The 17,342-nt window shown below is 43.0% G+C and overlaps 2 protein-coding genes, 1 non-coding gene and 1 pseudogene across 4 annotated transcripts; 2 read left to right on the top strand and 2 right to left on the bottom strand.

Annotated features, from left to right (window-relative positions):
- Positions 1-712: 712 nt before the first annotated feature.
- Positions 713-3,111, bottom strand: LOC103969309 (uncharacterized). The gene is made up of 2 exons (XM_009382806.3): positions 2,934-3,111; positions 713-2,626 (listed from the first exon to the last, which is right to left on the bottom strand). Exon 2 carries the CDS (start codon positions 2,386-2,388, stop codon positions 853-855), a length of 1,536 nt encoding a protein of 511 aa, XP_009381081.2. The 5' UTR covers positions 2,389-2,626; positions 2,934-3,111; the 3' UTR covers positions 713-852.
- Positions 3,112-4,056: 945 nt separating this feature from the next.
- On the top strand, positions 4,057-4,905 carry LOC103969308 (uncharacterized). Its single transcript, XR_010480877.1, has 3 exons — positions 4,057-4,329; positions 4,428-4,550; positions 4,632-4,905. It is a non-coding gene; the product is annotated as an uncharacterized LOC103969308 (transcript).
- Positions 4,906-4,982: 77 nt separating this feature from the next.
- On the bottom strand, positions 4,983-13,896 carry LOC135580821 (pumilio homolog 2-like). 2 transcript variants are annotated; one of them, XM_065088247.1, is made up of 10 exons: positions 13,667-13,896; positions 12,847-13,530; positions 10,929-12,490; positions 10,031-10,172; positions 9,809-9,916; positions 7,810-8,022; positions 7,608-7,718; positions 6,502-6,696; positions 5,648-5,822; positions 4,983-5,404 (listed from the first exon to the last, which is right to left on the bottom strand). In XM_065088247.1, the coding sequence occupies exons 2-10, from the start codon at positions 13,489-13,491 to the stop codon at positions 5,343-5,345; spliced, it is 3,213 nt and encodes a 1,070-aa protein (XP_064944319.1). In that variant the 5' UTR covers positions 13,492-13,530; positions 13,667-13,896; the 3' UTR covers positions 4,983-5,342. The 2 variants fall into 2 exon arrangements, with proteins under 2 accessions (XP_064944319.1, XP_064944320.1); XM_065088248.1 differs by having other exon boundaries at positions 5,648-5,783.
- A 647-nt stretch (positions 13,897-14,543) lies between these two features.
- On the top strand, positions 14,544-16,493 carry LOC135594841 (glycerol-3-phosphate acyltransferase 5-like; annotated as a pseudogene).
- The last annotated feature ends 849 nt before the right edge of the window (positions 16,494-17,342 follow it).

Raw genomic sequence — 17,342 nt, 5'->3', positions numbered from 1 at the left:
AAGATGATTCAAAGCTCAAGAACTTGCAGCTTAGGAACAGGACATCAACACCATGTTTGCAGCTGAGGAGCAAACATCTTCAGTGCATGAATAATGTGCAAAGAAGGAAGAGAATAAAATGGCAGCATATAAATCAATTTGTTGTTGTTACTGTCATGTCTGCCAAAAATGTAAAGCTGCCAATAAACTTATCACTGAAGAACAAGGATCTCTCTTCTTCTTCTTCTTCTTCCTTCAAAATGCCATTCAAGTAAAATCAAATCTAGTACTCAATCTCAGGAGATGACCACAACCATTGCACAGCAGCTAAATATACAGCAAAAGTTCAAGCAGCACATTTAACAGATCGCTGCCTTGCAAGAACATTTATATTTATTTTGGAAACTGAGGAATTCTACTCTCACTGAAAAGAATTTATATTTTTTTCTAATTTAACAACAGCTGCATATCAAATTTTGACTACAGTAATCAGACCTAATAAAGGCAAAGAAACATCCACAAGAAGCACTAGTGATATATGATACCTATCATCATGAGTATGAACAAAACATAAAAAGTTCAGCAAAAATTGATTAGACTCCATTTCTAATAAATCTCAATCCAACATCCTTATCGAAACCTTGTGACAAGATGAGAACATTCTCTTGGAGTAAAAGCATCTTCAGGATATGATTCAACAATCTCAATTAATATGCAAGAAACAGCCAAATGATGCATCATAACTAATCAGTAAAACATTATCATTACTAAGGATGCACTTCGATTTGACAGATTTCCTTTTCATGGTACATAATTATTAACCAAAGAAAACATAACCATGAATCTAGTGGCAAGCATAATATCACCACTTATTCAGGTCAACAGAAGATCATTAGCCCCAAGGTGAGGGGGACGCATGCACACACGGACTTCGTGTTCTTCTGGTCCAACTCGGTGTTTTGGAACTATAATCTCGAGCAAAGCACCAGTCTCATCGTAGTATGCTTCTAGCTTAGCGTCTTCAGGGATACGTGTTGGTAGTGTTATCTCCCTTATGAATTCCCCCGGAGGGCAATGCTCAGGAGAGGGGTCAGTCAGTTTAAATGTCCTGTCATGCCTCTTTACATAAGGCATCCGGGCAGTACTGGCACAAATTATCTTCAATATTCCATGTGTAAGACCGTTCCTCCAAGAAACTTTTACCCTCTGTCGATCGGCAAAAGGCAAGCTCACCATTATCAGATACCCCTCATCGTCTTCATATATAGTCTTCGCAGCAGTCACAGGCCCACATGCATGCTTCATTACACCAGTGAATTCGTTCAACCATGAGGGCTCAACTTGGTGCATCTCCACATCTTGACCTCTCTCAGCATGTGGATTCGTAGGAAAGCAAAAATCCTCATCCATAACATGAGGGAAGAAATCTTTCCTGCGTTTACTGCAGACAGCAGAAAGGTCCATCCCATCGCCATTAGAATGATTCAACTGTGAAGACAAATTCAAACTCGAGACATTTAGCAACTTCTTGGGATGGGCATGTGAAGTGCTCTTCAGTGGAGGCCTCTCAAGCTCAAATTCGGTGCTGGGAAGATTCCTCCACGACTCAAAATCACTGGCCTCGGGCGGAATTGAAAAGTTCAGATCCCTGCCCACGAGCTCCACCCATTTCTTGCGGTCCACCTCGCAAACTACCATCAGATTGGGCGATCTGACAACCTCAATTCCATGGACACATTGAGGGTTTGAGAGTCCCCGATACTGCTTGCGCTGCATCCTGTGAGACCGAGCAAAACCCCTGTCAACACCGAACGGGAACTGAGGTTCGCCAAGACGAGAATGTCCATTCATGTAGCTCCGCAGTTGCATCTTCCCGAGCGCATTCTCAGGCCTCTCTTTGAAGACCCACATGTACATGTTCTCCATGTCGTGCTGGACCAAGAACACATCATGCCTGACATCAGACTTATCGAAGCCATTAACCCCGTTTGCATCCCAGATGACCTTTCCCTTGGACTTCTCCAAGAGCACAGGCTTGAAATAGAAGCTAAAGAAGAACCACGCACCCCAAATGCTATCCCCTCGCTTAGTGCACTTGCGGGCAGCGGTGACCTTCGGAATGTGAAGGGTGGCCTCTGCATCATAGATTTGAGGGCCAAGGCCGACATCCAAGATGTCACAAGGGTCTGAGATCCACGATTGCTGGGAAGGAGAACGCTCGGCGGAGAGGGGGAGATTGATGTCGGGAGCACCAGAAAGGACAACCTGCCGCCGCTGGATCAATAGCTCGCGATCCGAATCCTCGTGTGAGGACGAAGACAATACCGAGCCTCCAGATGGATCCATGGAGAGAAGTGTGGAGGGGTGATGGTTTTCCATGGATAAGGTAGTGAGGAGATCTTCTCCCATCCGTCATTAACTTCTTTTGTTCGCCCTATAAACCCTGAAATCACCTCCTCCTCCTCCTCCTCCTCCTCCTCCTCCTGCTGCTTCTCCTCCGGCTATCTGATTGGTGAATCTCGAATTCCTCCACCGTCAATGAACGCATCCCAGAGAAGACACTCACAGATCCATTCCATATATTCCACCACCGAGTTCTTATTGCACCAAGACAGTGCCAAGAACCCCAAACCCCACAAAACTTCACCTGCAGAAGCGAAAAAATGACAATATCAGAGTCCATATGGAACACTAAGAAACATAGAACGCTCACGAACAAAGAAAAATGAGATTTGCCCTTCATATTGTTTTAGATCTACAGACTCTATCTCCAATAAAAGGTAGATAACAAAAAGATGAGCCTTTTGTCGATCTACATGGTCAGGAACACACAAAACCAAGAGAGGAAACCGCGCAAAAAGAGATGGAGCGGAACATCCAATTCCTAGACCAACGACTACAGCAGAGAACGGGGGAAACCCGGAGCAAACGGGTCGGGATCTCTTCGAGATTACCTCTTGGATTCAAAAAAGGGATTGCTACGGTTCCAACTCGAAGAAGATGAAGCCCCTCGTAAGCCTCAAATCCACCATGGCTCTCAAATTGAGGCTTCCGTCGGACTCAACAGCGGGGCTGGGGAGGGGTCGAAGACGCAAACGAGAGGAAGCGACCGACGGCGCAGCCAACCGGTGGCGTGCTCCGTTTAAAGAGCCGCCCAGAGAAACGCCCTCCACCAGATGAGACCTACATCCGCCGTTAATTTACAGTAACGCCGTCAGCTTCACTCTCGCTTCTGTAAAATTACCGTCTGTGACAAAAATCTCAACTTAATCCTCAATCCTTTTCTGTTTTTAATCACACCATTTATTCTATTACAATTAGTCATCTCCTTATCCCCCATCACTAATAATAAAATAAAAATTAAATCAATACATTTATCCATTTAATTTTTAAAAAACAATTATATAATAATATAGATTTTATGTTATATATTTATATGCTAAACTCACTTTACATTATTAATTATATATATAGTTTCTCTTTTAATTGAAGTCCTTACAACTCCTATAATGAATTATGATAATGAGGTCAACCTATCAGTGTGGGTTTGGTGGTGGTTGACCTTATCATCAACACCATGTGTACGCTCCACCTATAAAGTTGATATGTTGACCAAGCGAAAGAGGGATTTACCATGGGAAAGAAGTTTGGATGATATATATGTATATATATATATATATATATATATATATATATGATATCGTAATAATTTAATTGGAAAAGATGGATGATTGAAGAGTTGACCAGAGATTATCCGATTGATGTCATCTCCTTAGACATTTGCTTGTACGGAATTGGGAATGAGTAGGATAAATAGTGTTATAAGTAGTTGTTTATGTACAGTAGTGGTTGATCCGCATAAAGACTAAGATAGGATGCTTAATTATTGATCGAGATTATCTTTTTTATTACTGATAATATTATCATATATCGAGTCAATGATTAAGATGAATATTTCTTCGATAATATAAATAAATAAATAAATAAATGGCCATCCGTGGTCACTGCTGGGACCCACTCGCACGCGATTTGAGATGGCGCGTCATCCTCCGTTACATATCGTGTGGCCCTCGAAAGGACAACACCAACACCACCACCACCACCGTTCAACGCCTCGCGGGCCTTTGTGATAAGGCGAGAGATATAGAGCCCCGAAGGAGCGTAAGCGACGGCGTCCGACGCACGGCGCAGAGAGGGAAGGAGCCGGCGATGGCAGCGATCCCAACGATTTCGTCTACCTTCCTTCCGTGTCGATCTCTTTTCGGTGGCGTCAGCAGGAATTCCAGCCCCCTTCCTCGTTTCAGGAACCCTAAATCCTTTCGTATCCGAGCTGCCAAGCTTCCCGCTGGGGTACGCCGTCTCCCATCCTGCGACACTCAGCTCTTCATCTTCTCCTCCTCCTTCACCTGTGATGGATATCAAGAGGCCGCTTTCCCATGGATTCTCAGGTGGAAGCGCCCAAGGTGGAACCGAAGCTCACGGCGCCATTCCTTGGCTTCACAAGAACTGCAGAGGTGTGGAACTCAAGAGCATGCATGATTGGCATCTTTGGAACCTTCATCGTAGAGCTGGTGGGTTCTCCTCCTCTTACCTCAGTAGGAGTTCTCGGCCTGTCTTGAATTCTAACTCAGCTCTCTTGATTGCTCTCTCAGATACTTAACAAGGGGATACTGCAGATACTTGGAGTAGAAGTGGGCAAAGGACTCGACCTCCCTCTCTAACCTGAGCAAATGAACCGCAGCAACCACAGATGAACTGTAATCATGCAGATAAGCTGTACCCTTTGTCTCCATCCATTGCTGTGTTCCTAAATGCTGCTACTCTGTTATCTTTAGCTTTATATCATGTTGATCAAAGAGGTTGAAACATAATTCATCAGCATCTTCATATCAAGCATCAATGAAATCAAAGACCAATCAATGTGCATCTTGTGAGTGCATGCATGCATGCAAATGGTTTGGGCACTGAATCTGTAGATGACATGCAAAATGAGAAGATTAACATGTCCATCAATGATAAGGATAAACTGAACTGGAAACAAAAATTGTGTATCAAGACATACCATCCCATGATCAAATAAAAGGGGAAATGACCTTAAAATCCTAAACAAAGACCTAGTCCTCTCTTTTTAGCATCTCTTTACAGGGATATTAACCTTGTACAGACCATGTTCTCCTCTGTAGGGCATCATCAGTAAATATTAGCCACCTGAGCCTCAGCCTTAGCATGATTTAGCTAGATTTCAAATTACAAATGTACAAGTTTCGGTACACCGCGACATTCTTATTTCCAACCAAGCTTGTACAAAACCTAAATAGATAGAAAAGAGGGAGCTAAAAGAAGCCTCAGTTAGCTGTACAACTTCATCCTTGCGCCATGTAAGAGGGGTAGGACGACGACGACGACTGAACTCCGATCCTCCTCTCTGCAGGGAAAAGGATCTCGGAAACTGGTTAGATAGATTAAATCAAAAGCAACAAGAAGAAGAAGAAGAAGATTCTTTAGAACAATTTTTAGTAGCATCACCTATTTCCTACATATGTCCGATACTTAAGTTGAGAAAGTGGATATTGAGCATAGAACTTTTTGAGATCAATAGCAAGTCTTCTATACTACAACGATAAGTTCATGAACTAAAAGAAACAATTAGGGAAATCAATATGCTCACCTCCAGCCGCGACAAGTTTCTCTACGCGCGCAACTATATGCTTCCCGTAAGTATACTTTTTCAGTGCATTCAAGTGGACCTTTATCCGCGAGAGGATCAGTTCTCGCTGTTGATCATCGCAGGTCTCTAATACTTTCTGTACAACATAGTTAGCAAATTGATCTTTCATCATCGCCTGCCACCCATGAAGGGAACAAAAAGGGCAAAGAACGTAAGTGATACAAACTGCAACATCATTCCTCTTTTATCTTTGGATCAAAATCAATTATCAACCACAAAACTAAGTATCATGGAAACAATTAACTTCAAAATTAGGGCTTCTTGCTATTAACGACACACCGGTACATTAAATGTTGAAAAAATCAACATAAACCTGACATTTTGTTTCGGGGTTTAAAAAATATCGGTACAGATCATGACTAATTACACATAATCAATGAGCATTAAAGACTTAGTCAACAGGAAGGTCCTATTAACATAATGCTTCAAAAATGTATAAAAGATGCTAAAAATAATAATGAAAGAAGATTATACAATCATATCTGAATGATATATCTATTTTTATGGTTCGAAAGATCTATGTAGCTTATCCCAAATAGTTGAGTTATCACAGCTGGTTTATATCTTTTTGACCATGAAAAGATCAACATTAGAAGCGAAAAAATGACACCACATGCAAAGACTGCAAAAAGTGTCACCTAATTTTTGCATAAATATCCAAAGTGCAAACAAGGTTATCAGCTAAAACACTGTCCGAGAAATCAGCCATAATACATGCTCAAAACAGGGAAGTATATTCAATCAATAACATAATAGTTCAACAAAATTGCATATCTTAGACATGGGTGACAAACCTGGAGAGGCTCATTTTCGTCGGTCGAGCCTAGCATCTCGTTCACCAAAAGTTGGCGTTCCTCGAGATTACCGAATGTCAAACATTTCTCGACAACATTTGATGCAAACTTCTGTTGGCTCATCTGAACAATTTGCCCAGTTAATTTCTTAATGATCACTGACCGCTCATGAGGCTTTCCATGCTCCAGTACATGCTGTCAAGATTTAAGCTGTCAATCCAAAGATATTCGAACAAAAACAGATATCGCAATTGAGTAAACGATAAACCGAGCAGAAGTTACATCCTCCTGTAACATAAAACAATACAGAGAAAACACAAGCTGGAAAGAGCAATCATACATCCAAGTCTTCAGGAATTCACAAACCAAAGCAGCAGCACTGAAGGCTCCAACTCACGAGGAAATATTGGATTAGCATGATAACAAAGATGTTTCGCCAACTTCCGACAAAGAAAGACATTCCATTACATTATGTACAAGTCTACTCAGTCCTTTGTATATATGTCAGATATCTACCAAAGATTTCTATAATTACTTTAGCAAAAGAGCAAAGCACTAAGATGAATCCAATGACCAAACATTAAGCAACAACTTAGCATGTTAAAATATGGTTAAGAAGCTTCGAATCCTAGGAATAGAAGATATATCGTGTGCCATCATAAGGTGACCAAACAATTAGTTAATCCATGTCTTGTTGGAAAATATTGAGAAAGCATCTTGGCAAATATTTGAAAAGCCCCTTATGAAATGGAACTTTAAAAGTCACCGACAAATTGTTCCAAGGCATCCATAAGATTAGAGATAGTACACAGTTTATGATGTGCGTATGCATAATATTGTGTGATGACTAGTCATAAGCAAGCAATCTTAGCATGGATGGATATTTGTGACAGAATGATAAATGTATGAGAAAGAAGAAAAAACTCATGTTCTTGAGGTTCCTTAAGCTGGCTCTCACCCACCTTCAGAAAGTATGACTAGGAGACCATGTAAATTATCACAAAAAGGATGTTCGGAAGATTAAATAGTTCATCTAAACACATCCTTGGAACAAACTGATACCGGTTATGTAACTAGGTAACAGGAGTACTAGGGACATGACAAACCTGGACAACATAATTACCATACTGGTCCTTCGCCAACATGCAAACAGATAGCAAAATCTCTTCCATGACAATCTGCTGAGTGTTAGGATCATCACAGTGCTCCAACACCCTCTGAGACAAAAGCAACAACGAAGTGCAGATAAACCTGTTTTCACATCTAGTATCAACACATGGGAGTCTCAAAATGAAGAACTGGCTGAACCTGTATGACACGGCAACCGTAAGGATGAGTAGATAGGGTCACGACTTGACCGTAGAAGGTTGAGATGATAAATTGAATTGCATCCTCTGGAACACACTCAATACATTTTTGAATTACATGATTCCCGTTTTGATCACGCACACAGCGCAGGACATGCCCATCAAGCTCTGAAACCATTTGTATCTTCTGGTCCAAGTCAACTACTTCAATTGCCTGAAGCAACAGATAAAAGAGTGGATTGGCCTCGTGCAAAAATTATACTCAACTACTAGCATACTTTTAGATAACAAACATCTAAGGCCAATTACAATGATATAGAATCCTCAAATCAGCTTCTGAAGTTCATGATGTGTAAGATCTGCTATTAAGTATGAATTTAGGCCGTGCAAAATGAGACAAGTCTAAGAACAATGAGGAGAATTCTCATATCAGCAAACATGCTTCCACTTTTGAAGCAACATTTTATCATTCCAGAATCAATATGGCACTTCTTTTAGCTTCACTAATTACTAAGACCTACTTGTCGAATTCAGAATGGCCGCTAAAACAAGGCACCATGAACAAGCCAAAAAAATTACAGTTCTACGAGGGTCAATACCATATCCTGGCTCCCACTTTGTGTAGGTATTAGACCATTCAGATCCTAGTGGCCATATGATTCTGTCTATGGTCTAAAGCTATTCAGCAATGGTGAGGCTATTGGTTCACATCATCAAAATCTAAAGCAATCAAAAGCAAGACTAACAAGAGGTTTTTGACCATAAAAGTTGGCGAGCCATTAAAACGATTCTCTGATGCACTGAAATTTACAAAATGAATCTGGCAGTTCCCTATTGAGTTGTTATATTGAATTAAAAAAGGAGGGAATGGTGGTTGTACTTTTACATTTGCATTTTGCATGAATGCAAGTATGCTAAAGTTGGGTTAGAACCCACTTTTGATGGTCTGAGGCCTCCAGTATATTCCCTGAACATCAATCATGTAGGTTTAAAATTGAAGATTAGTTTTATTGGACATGAACTATGATGTCACAAAGCACATAGATGAAGATTCATGCTTTTTAAACATTCTAACATAAGCATTAAATGGACAAAAAGATTAGCACTTACACATCATAGAATAAATGCTGATATGATAAAGAATAAGATGCATCAAAAAGTTCAAAAATTTTCAGTGTATTCATCTAAAAATATTTAGATCAAAACCAACTGTTTGGTTATTTAATCCGAATAGCATATATCATCTTTTTACACAACAATGCTTCTTACACCATCTATTTTGTGTTAGTTTCAAGAAAGCACAAGGTATGCAAATCATATCCATGTTTATAGATAAGTCACTGATTAGCTTTATTCAACAATGTTAGCCCCAAAAGAGCCATCAAGATATCTATTATTTAGGAGAAATTCCTGATAATTGGTTAAACTCCCTATTCATCTCCATGTCATTGCAAGTGCACGTTTCCCAACTTTTGATCAAATCCATGTCTTTTTTTTTCGTAAGATGCCAACCAGCAAATCAGGAATTTCCTTTTCATCCATTTTCATAACAGTAAAGCTTTATCTGAACAGTTTTCATCTCACAACAAGCCAAAATTTATAGTGCTTAGTCTATATATTAGGACTATAGAGGACTTCTTGACATCTCAGATGATGACAACAGAAAAATAATTACAGAAATTAAATTTGGAAGATATATCAGCTGTAATAATCACAAATCTGTGTAGAGCAATCTCATAATTATTAATTTCTTAAGATAAAGGGCAAATGAAGAGAATGAATGGTGCATGTCAATGAAACAGTAAAATTACATGTGCGTGAGCAAAGAAGTAAAATACTCACATTAAAACTATTGCTCATCCACACAAAAGTTGGAAGTAGCAGAAGCAAAAGAGAATTAAAGCACAACAAAAAAAATTAATTAATTAATTTCTTAGAAGATAGAAATATAATACAATCTAAAATATAAATTACTAATCAGATATTCGGAGCTACAATACCTTCTGGATCACTCGGCACCCATACATCTGCAGGCTGAGTGCCAATACATGCCCATTCAGCTGATTAGCTAATTCCCTTCTCTGAGCCACTGATCCATGATCAAAGAACTAAAAGGAGGGAAAATTGTGAACCCTTATGAAGTGATTCATCATAAAATATCCAAAAAATATACGCTGAAACAACAGAACTACAGAATCTGATTGTATTTGGAACAATATTACCTTCTGGACCACATAATTCCCAAAAACATCAGTCATCAGAGAAAGAGCATGAGGCACTATCTCATCAAAAACCATGTTTTTTTCATCAGTTGTAGCTGTTTCAAGTTTTTGCTGTATAAAACGGCTCCCATACTGATCAGCACTGCACATAAAGGTAAAAACTAATAGTTCAAGTATCCATAAGATCATCATAAATGTTAAATGTAACAGAGAACTAATTGAAAGAATTTAAAATGGTTGCATTCTTGAAAATTTTGAGATAGTACCAGGCACAACAATAACATGAGGAAAAGACACTTAAGATAGTTCGGACCAAAGTACTAGTTAGGGTGTGATGATCAGCGAGGTTAGCATTTCCAGGAGGTAGAAAAAGACCAATGAAGCCTTCGAAACAACAAGAAAGGACAAGCAACCGCAGATCATCTAGCCCATTAACTCTCTATCGATGGCAAACAACAATCCATGATTCCACCGCCAAATAGCGGTGAGTAACAGCTTGTTATCATTTGTTGTTGTGTTAGCTAGTAAATTAGAAACTCACAATATAAGAATGATAACCACTACCCTACACAGTTGAGAATGAAAACCAAAAAGAGTAAGACAAGCAGTTATAAAGATACTTGAAAAAAGGCATATTAAAGCAAGATCAGTAAGAAGTCACAAGGCCTTTGCCCTCATAATCCTTGGGTATATCTAATACAGAAAACCTTCTATACATGTGAACAATATACATATAGATTAATGTGGAACAAGGAAATGTAAATCAGCAAGATAACATGGTAATTCAATTTGTGATTCTTCTACATAAGTTGAAGATCATCATGTACATGAGGTATCATGATCCAAATCATAAGCGAAAGAAATTAAGATGCCAAGACCACATGAAAGTTGTGTATACCTGAACTCAACCACATGGCCAGCAATCTCAGCAAGCTCAAAGCATCTAGTCTTATTGCTCTTAAATTCATCCAAGAGGGATGATGGAAAACGTTCATCTATGTTACCAGTGGGATCAGAATGCCAAGAACCCAAAACGCTTCCACTTAAATTTCTTAAGTTGGAGGAAAACCGCATGTTCCGCTCACTGAGATTAAGAGGGCTGCCATGTCCAACTGGAGAAGCAATAGAACTTGCTAAAGGACTACCTGGATATAAATTGCCCAAGCCAAAAGCTGGATTACCATAGTAACTATGATTTAGTCTCCCAGATTTACTCAGAAATGGCATGTTATACTGATTCTCTTGTTGAAGCAAAGACTCAACATAAGCTTTCGGAATCCCAAGCAAATCTGCATAAGAATTTCCCATATAACCCCTCTCCAAGGAAGGATCACAACAGTTAGCTGCAATTTGTGCTGTATATTCAGCTGCTTTCAAGTACTGAACATAGAGTGGATCATTAAGGGATGTCTGAAGAGCTGCAGCTGCAGTTTGATTACCAATCCTACTAAGAGTTTGCAAGTCTGCTGGCCCAGCTAAATTTGGTGATGCAAAGAGTCCACCTCCTAAAGCCCTTGATTCCATTCCAGAAGCAACTGCAGATGCAGCAACAGCACCTTCAAACAGAGGAGGCAGGTTTCCCGAGCCAACATGATTTAGCAAGGTCGTCGGCAATGTCAAATTCTCAGAGTATGCATTCAGGCCAGAACTTGCAAAAGCTCCATTTGCATTCTCAAGATTCTGGTAGTGAGGAGATGAACTGCCAGCAGTGGAAATATAAGGTGAAGGTGCTTGGAGATATGAATTACCAGATGGAACATAAGACCTTTGAGATTCAATTAGCCCATTTAACCCTGACCCTGAGTTTATCAGCTCCGCTTGACCTCCGGAACTGTTATAGGAATCAGGGTAAGAAAACTTAGTTGACTTAGAAATAGACTGCATACTTGGATATTCTGGATCAGAACTTTTGAGGATATTGTGTGCCTTAACATTGTTTTGGCCAGATTGTGAAGAAAAAAGAGTGTTATGGCGATCGTCAAACCTCTGCTGAAGCTTTGGCTGTGTAAAATTATCATCAGCTGCAGTACCAATGTCTGACAGGTTAAAACCTGATAAGGCAGCTATCAGATCATTAGATTCGAGTGTACTTGATGAGGCAGCACCGACAGAGGATGAATCATTAGCCTTTTCATCAGAGGCTCGAGTCCTTGGACCTCCATGTGGAAGGCAAGGACTAGGTGCCCTTGCAACCAGCTGGGCATCAGGAGTAGTGCTTCGCCGCAGGGATGAGCCAACAACAGATGCAAAGCTGTGAGTCAATGGCACACTAACTTTCTCAGGTCCATTGTTGCTTTGGGGATATGCACCAAATTGTTGCCCATTAAGCAATGCACTTTCTTTATGTAACGGAAACTGTGTAGTAGCAGAAGATGATGACTCGAGACCATTAACAAAGGCATTACGAGTTGCAGGGTGCAATTGATGGGCCGATATTGGACTTTTGCAAACAAGTTCATCCTAGAATAATCAATGGCCATATTATAACAAAGGATATAAATCAAGCAATCCAGAATGATATTCAAATTTCAAAGAGAGCAAGAGAGGAGAAATCAAAACTATGAACAATGCAAAATTCATGTACAGAAGAAATAAATCGACTGATATATGTTTATCATCCAGAACAGGGAATGGGCGACGATATGGTCAATGTCCGAGGTTGCCCCTGTAAGCTGATGCATAGAGGCTGATCCTAAGGTTTGAATTCATGACGAGCAAGCCGATTAATACCTCTATTTGTCATATTACAAGCAGGATGTCATGCTAAAATGAATGGTAACACAAAGAAAAGACTTTTGTTTGCCATTGAGTGTCACCTGAACAACATCAGCAAAGCTCTTCTGGCGCCCAATCGACAGCCCAATCAAGCCATCTCCTTTATCTAGCCATTCCCCCGATCCTGCCGCCTTTGCCAGCTCCGCCGGGTGCTCCTCCAGCTGACCAAACACCGGTTGCTTCAGAAAGAGTGATCGGCCGTCCCCTTCCTCCCTGCAGTTTATTTTCCTCCTATCCTCGATCCCTCCCACGACCGAGCTCCCCACTTGAAGCCTCTGCGTGGATCTCCAGTCCTCCTTCGAAAGCACCGGCGGCGGCAGTCGAGGGTTCAGATTCACATGGGAGTAGTAATAGGAGACGTAAGCTGGATTGGAAAGGAGTTCCTGCTCTGTCGAAAACCCATATCCGTTCTTTGCCGTCGAAAAATCTGGCATGCCGGACGCGACCTCGCGCCCAAGGATTCCTCCCAAGGCGGTGAGAGAACCCTCAACCGTGGGTGGAGCGGAGCCACTCCGGTAAACGTTGAGCTCCCTCTCTCGATCCATCGCCTCTTGCCTCCTCTGCTCCCTGCGGAGCAAACCCAGCTCCTTCTCCAACTCCTCTCCGCCAAAACCATCCCCGCCGCTCCCGATCACGGACCGGACTCCCATATCCGACAGCATCGTCAGTGGGCTCTCAGTGACCATTCCACGAACACGAAAAGAGGGCAGAAATCAAGCCGATACCTGAGAAAAGAAGAAAACAAGAACAAGAAAGAGCGGAAAAATCGCAGCTTTAGCAGCTCCCGACCTCACGAACTTCAAGAACAGTGGGGTTTCGCCAAAAAAGATCGAATCTTTTACCATCAACACGAGTACTCACATCATTTCCCGGTCGCAGACCCAAAATCCTCAGCTCGAACGCGGCAAGAACGAGCATGGCGACGCCCGGGGGAATCGGGCGGTGCCAGATCCCACTTTTTCTCGGGGAATCCAAGAGATTGGTGCAAAAAGCTTCGATCTTTATGTCCGCAGCCTCAAATCGCCGGGCGATCGCCGATCCATTCCGCCATCTCTCATCGGGAAACCCCGTTCCGACCTTTCCCACTACGAGCCCCCACCGTAAGCTGCCATGGACACAGCAAGGGGGGCGGGGTTGATAAAGGGCAAGGAACGATCAATCTGGGCCCTCTGATCAGCGTACGGACGGCAGCGATCGCTCCGAGCTCATACAAGAAACCCTTTAGGGTTTTATCCCAATTGTTTAATGAGCCGAAATGTTACTGAATCTAATGCGGATTCAAACCGCATTTCCCTTCTTTGATGAGTCCAAAAACCGACAATTAAATCCCAAACTCTCGGACAATAAACCAGATTTATTACCTAATCCCTCACGTTAATGAAGGATTTATTGTTTTATTGATCGCGATGTAATCTCAGAAGCGACACGAGGTTAGAATTGGATTCTGTCACGTGGCTCACACGTGAGCGGACATTGTTGGGGGAACTAATTATTATTATTCCTGTGGATATGTTTTTCTTGAGATATTTTCCTAAAGGGAATCCCTGCAGCGAGGATTCCGTGTCGAGGCCCGACAGAGTTCAGGATTTTTCTCCGTTGGATTTCCCAATCGGAGCTCATCTCGATTGGCTATATAAGCGGAAAAATCCTGAATCGTGTACGGGCACGAATATCATATTCCTCGACCCGATTGAGTCCATGAAACGATACGTGGAAGAACGTTGAAGGTGTTACGATGATGACGACCAAGTAGAAATCATCTGAGATAAGCAAGAATAGGTTCTCATGGGACTCATTCCTGATGTTTTCGTGTAATCTTAGGCGAGACCAGAAGCAATTCTGGGTCAAGGTTGGGTATCCACCGAGGGAGGAAGCAGAGAGAAGGTTAAGGAAATGGCGAGTAGATGATGTATGTTGTGGATTAGGTTTACGTATTCACCATCTCATTCCGGGAATTCTATTGGTGGTTGAGAATGGTTAAGCTGCCCGATTACTTCCCTAATCCTCCTCACAACATTAAGCCCACGCCATCTCTTTTCTCTCTCTCTCTCTCTCTCTCTCTCTCTCTCGATCCTCCAACTACTGTTGCCATTCCTTTCGGCTAGCAGACGTAGAAGAAATCATGGAGGCACGCTCCTTAATGACGTCGACCCTTTCCCTTACTTCATGCTCATTTTCTTTGGGACGTCGGGCTTGCTCCGGTTCGCGGCGCTGCTGCTCCTGTGGCCCGTGCTTCGTCTGCTCGGCCTCAGGCTCACGGTGTTTGTGGCTGTGGCGGGCGTCCGAGAGTCGGAGGTCGAAGCGGTGGCGAGGGCTGTGCTGCCCAAGTCCTATATGGACGATGTGGGTGTGGCGGCGTGGAACGTGTTCGGAAGCTCGGTGGAGCGCCGGGTGGTGATGACAAGGTGGGCGAGGATGGTTGTGCAAAGCGTTGCCATGGATCACCTTGGTGTGGACGAGGTGGTCGGGCGGGAGCTCGAGGTTGGCAGGTGCGGATACGCCACTGGATTCCTCAGGAGAGCTGAGGAGACGCTGGCGAAGCAGGTGACGACGATCTGCGGAGGTGAGAAGGCTGATGTAGACATGCAGGCCGGAGTCGGCACAGTCGTTCTCATCTTTCTGCAAGCAACTGCACTGCACGCCGTTTCCTATTGACGCAACACAGAGCAGGGAAGCAAGCCGGCCAACGCCGGTCATCATCCACGACGGCCGGCTCGTGCGCCGCCCCACGACGTTCACGGCCCTCCTCATCATTCTCTGGATTCCGCTCGGCGTTGTGATCGCCTTCATCCGAATCGCGGTGGGTCTGCTAGTCCCCATATGGGTAATCCCCTACATTGCTCGCTCACCGTGCGAGGTCGGCACGGTGGTCCCGCCTGTCACCGGCTCTACCACCGGCTTCCTCTTCGTCTGCACCCACCGCACTCTCATGGACATGGTGGTCCTGGCCACGGTCCTCAGCCGCAAGGTTCCCGCCGTCACCTACTCCATCTCCCGGCTTTCGGAGATCCTGTCGCTGATACGCACCGTGCGGTTGAGGAGGGACCGGCAAGCGGACGCGGAGGGCATCAGGGCCGAGCTCGCCAACGGCGACCTCGTGGTGTGCGGAGGGCACCACATGCAGGGAACCCTTCCTGCTCCGGTTCAGCGCCCTCTTCGCCGAGCTAACGGACCGCATCGTGCCTGTGGCCATGAACTACCGCGTCGGCCTCCTTCACGCGACGGCGCGAGGGTGTGGAAGGCGACGGACCCCATCTCCTTCTTCATGAACCCGCGGCCCATTTACGAGGTTACCTTTCTGAACCAGCTGCCGTTGGAGGCGACGAGCACAGCCGGGAAGAGCCCGCACGACGGCGCCAACTACGTGCAGCGGATCCTGCCGGCCTCGCTCGGGTTCGAATGCACCAAGTTCACGAGGAAGGATAAGTACCGGAAGCTCGCCGGCAAAGATGGGACGGTCAACTTCAAGTTGGCCATGTCACAGATGGAGCGGGTGAAGGAGGTGTTAGGGTTTCTGCGCTGCACGACATAACATGTTTGCATAGAGATGTCTTTCAATTAATTGTGATGGATTTGACCTTTAGTGACTTGCCATGGCCATCCCTTTAATATAGGGCATCATTAGAAATGGAACCTGTACACATGCAGCCCATGCTATAGCTTGCTAATTTTTTTGGCGCAGTGGGAGTCCAACGTCCCCCATGCATGCCTATAAATATATGTAAAATTATTGCGATTTAATATATGTGTACATGTTAAAAATTATTACATATATATATATATATCTATGATTGATTTATTAAAATTGAAAATAAACAAACCGGAGGTTTTTTTTAATATAATTTGGTCTAAATTCTCTAGATCGGTTTGGTCCAGAATTGAATTGGATCTTGTCTACCCATATCACCTACGTACTATTATTTAATTTAACCAAAATATACAAGTTAATTAATCTAAAAATTAATTAATTTAGTAATGTGTCATTGACTTCAAACGCACCAAATCTCACCATCTGCTTATTAGTCCGACACAAATATCAAAATTGGGTCCCCAAAGACCAGCTAGTATTTATTGCAAATTCCCCTTGCAAACCCATGAAACTAAACCAAATGCCTGTTCCTCCCCAATTTTCTAGGTTTAGAAGGGCGCATCCCTGTGAATGCTAACTAAGATTGGAGCAAAATAAGAATTGGACTGGATTCAACCTAGTCTTGTGTGGAAATACCATGCAGACACCATACTTTGGAAACAACTCCTTGGTGCGTGTTGAGAAATATACACCACGGAAAGACAAATTCTGGACTTAAAAACAGAAGGTTTGCGTCGAAGTCAGCGACATCCCAAATCGCCTTGTCGATCACACCTCCACATCGGAACCCAAAAGAAACAGCCATCACGTTCTCTACACTTTCCTCTTGCCGATCGTCCTTTGTTCCGGCGTCTACCACTTCCTCCTCGAACGGCATAGGAGGCCGTCGCCAAGAAAGGTAGAGGAAGAAGACAAGTGGACGGACGGACGTACGCAGACGTTGGCCTC

This window comes from Musa acuminata, chromosome BXJ1-10, assembly GCF_036884655.1.
Source record: "Musa acuminata AAA Group cultivar baxijiao chromosome BXJ1-10, Cavendish_Baxijiao_AAA, whole genome shotgun sequence".
NCBI classification, from domain to species: domain Eukaryota; kingdom Viridiplantae; phylum Streptophyta; class Magnoliopsida; order Zingiberales; family Musaceae; genus Musa; species Musa acuminata.
The sequence above is the reverse complement of the archived record's forward strand: the minus strand, read 5'-3'. Positions and strand labels throughout refer to the sequence as shown.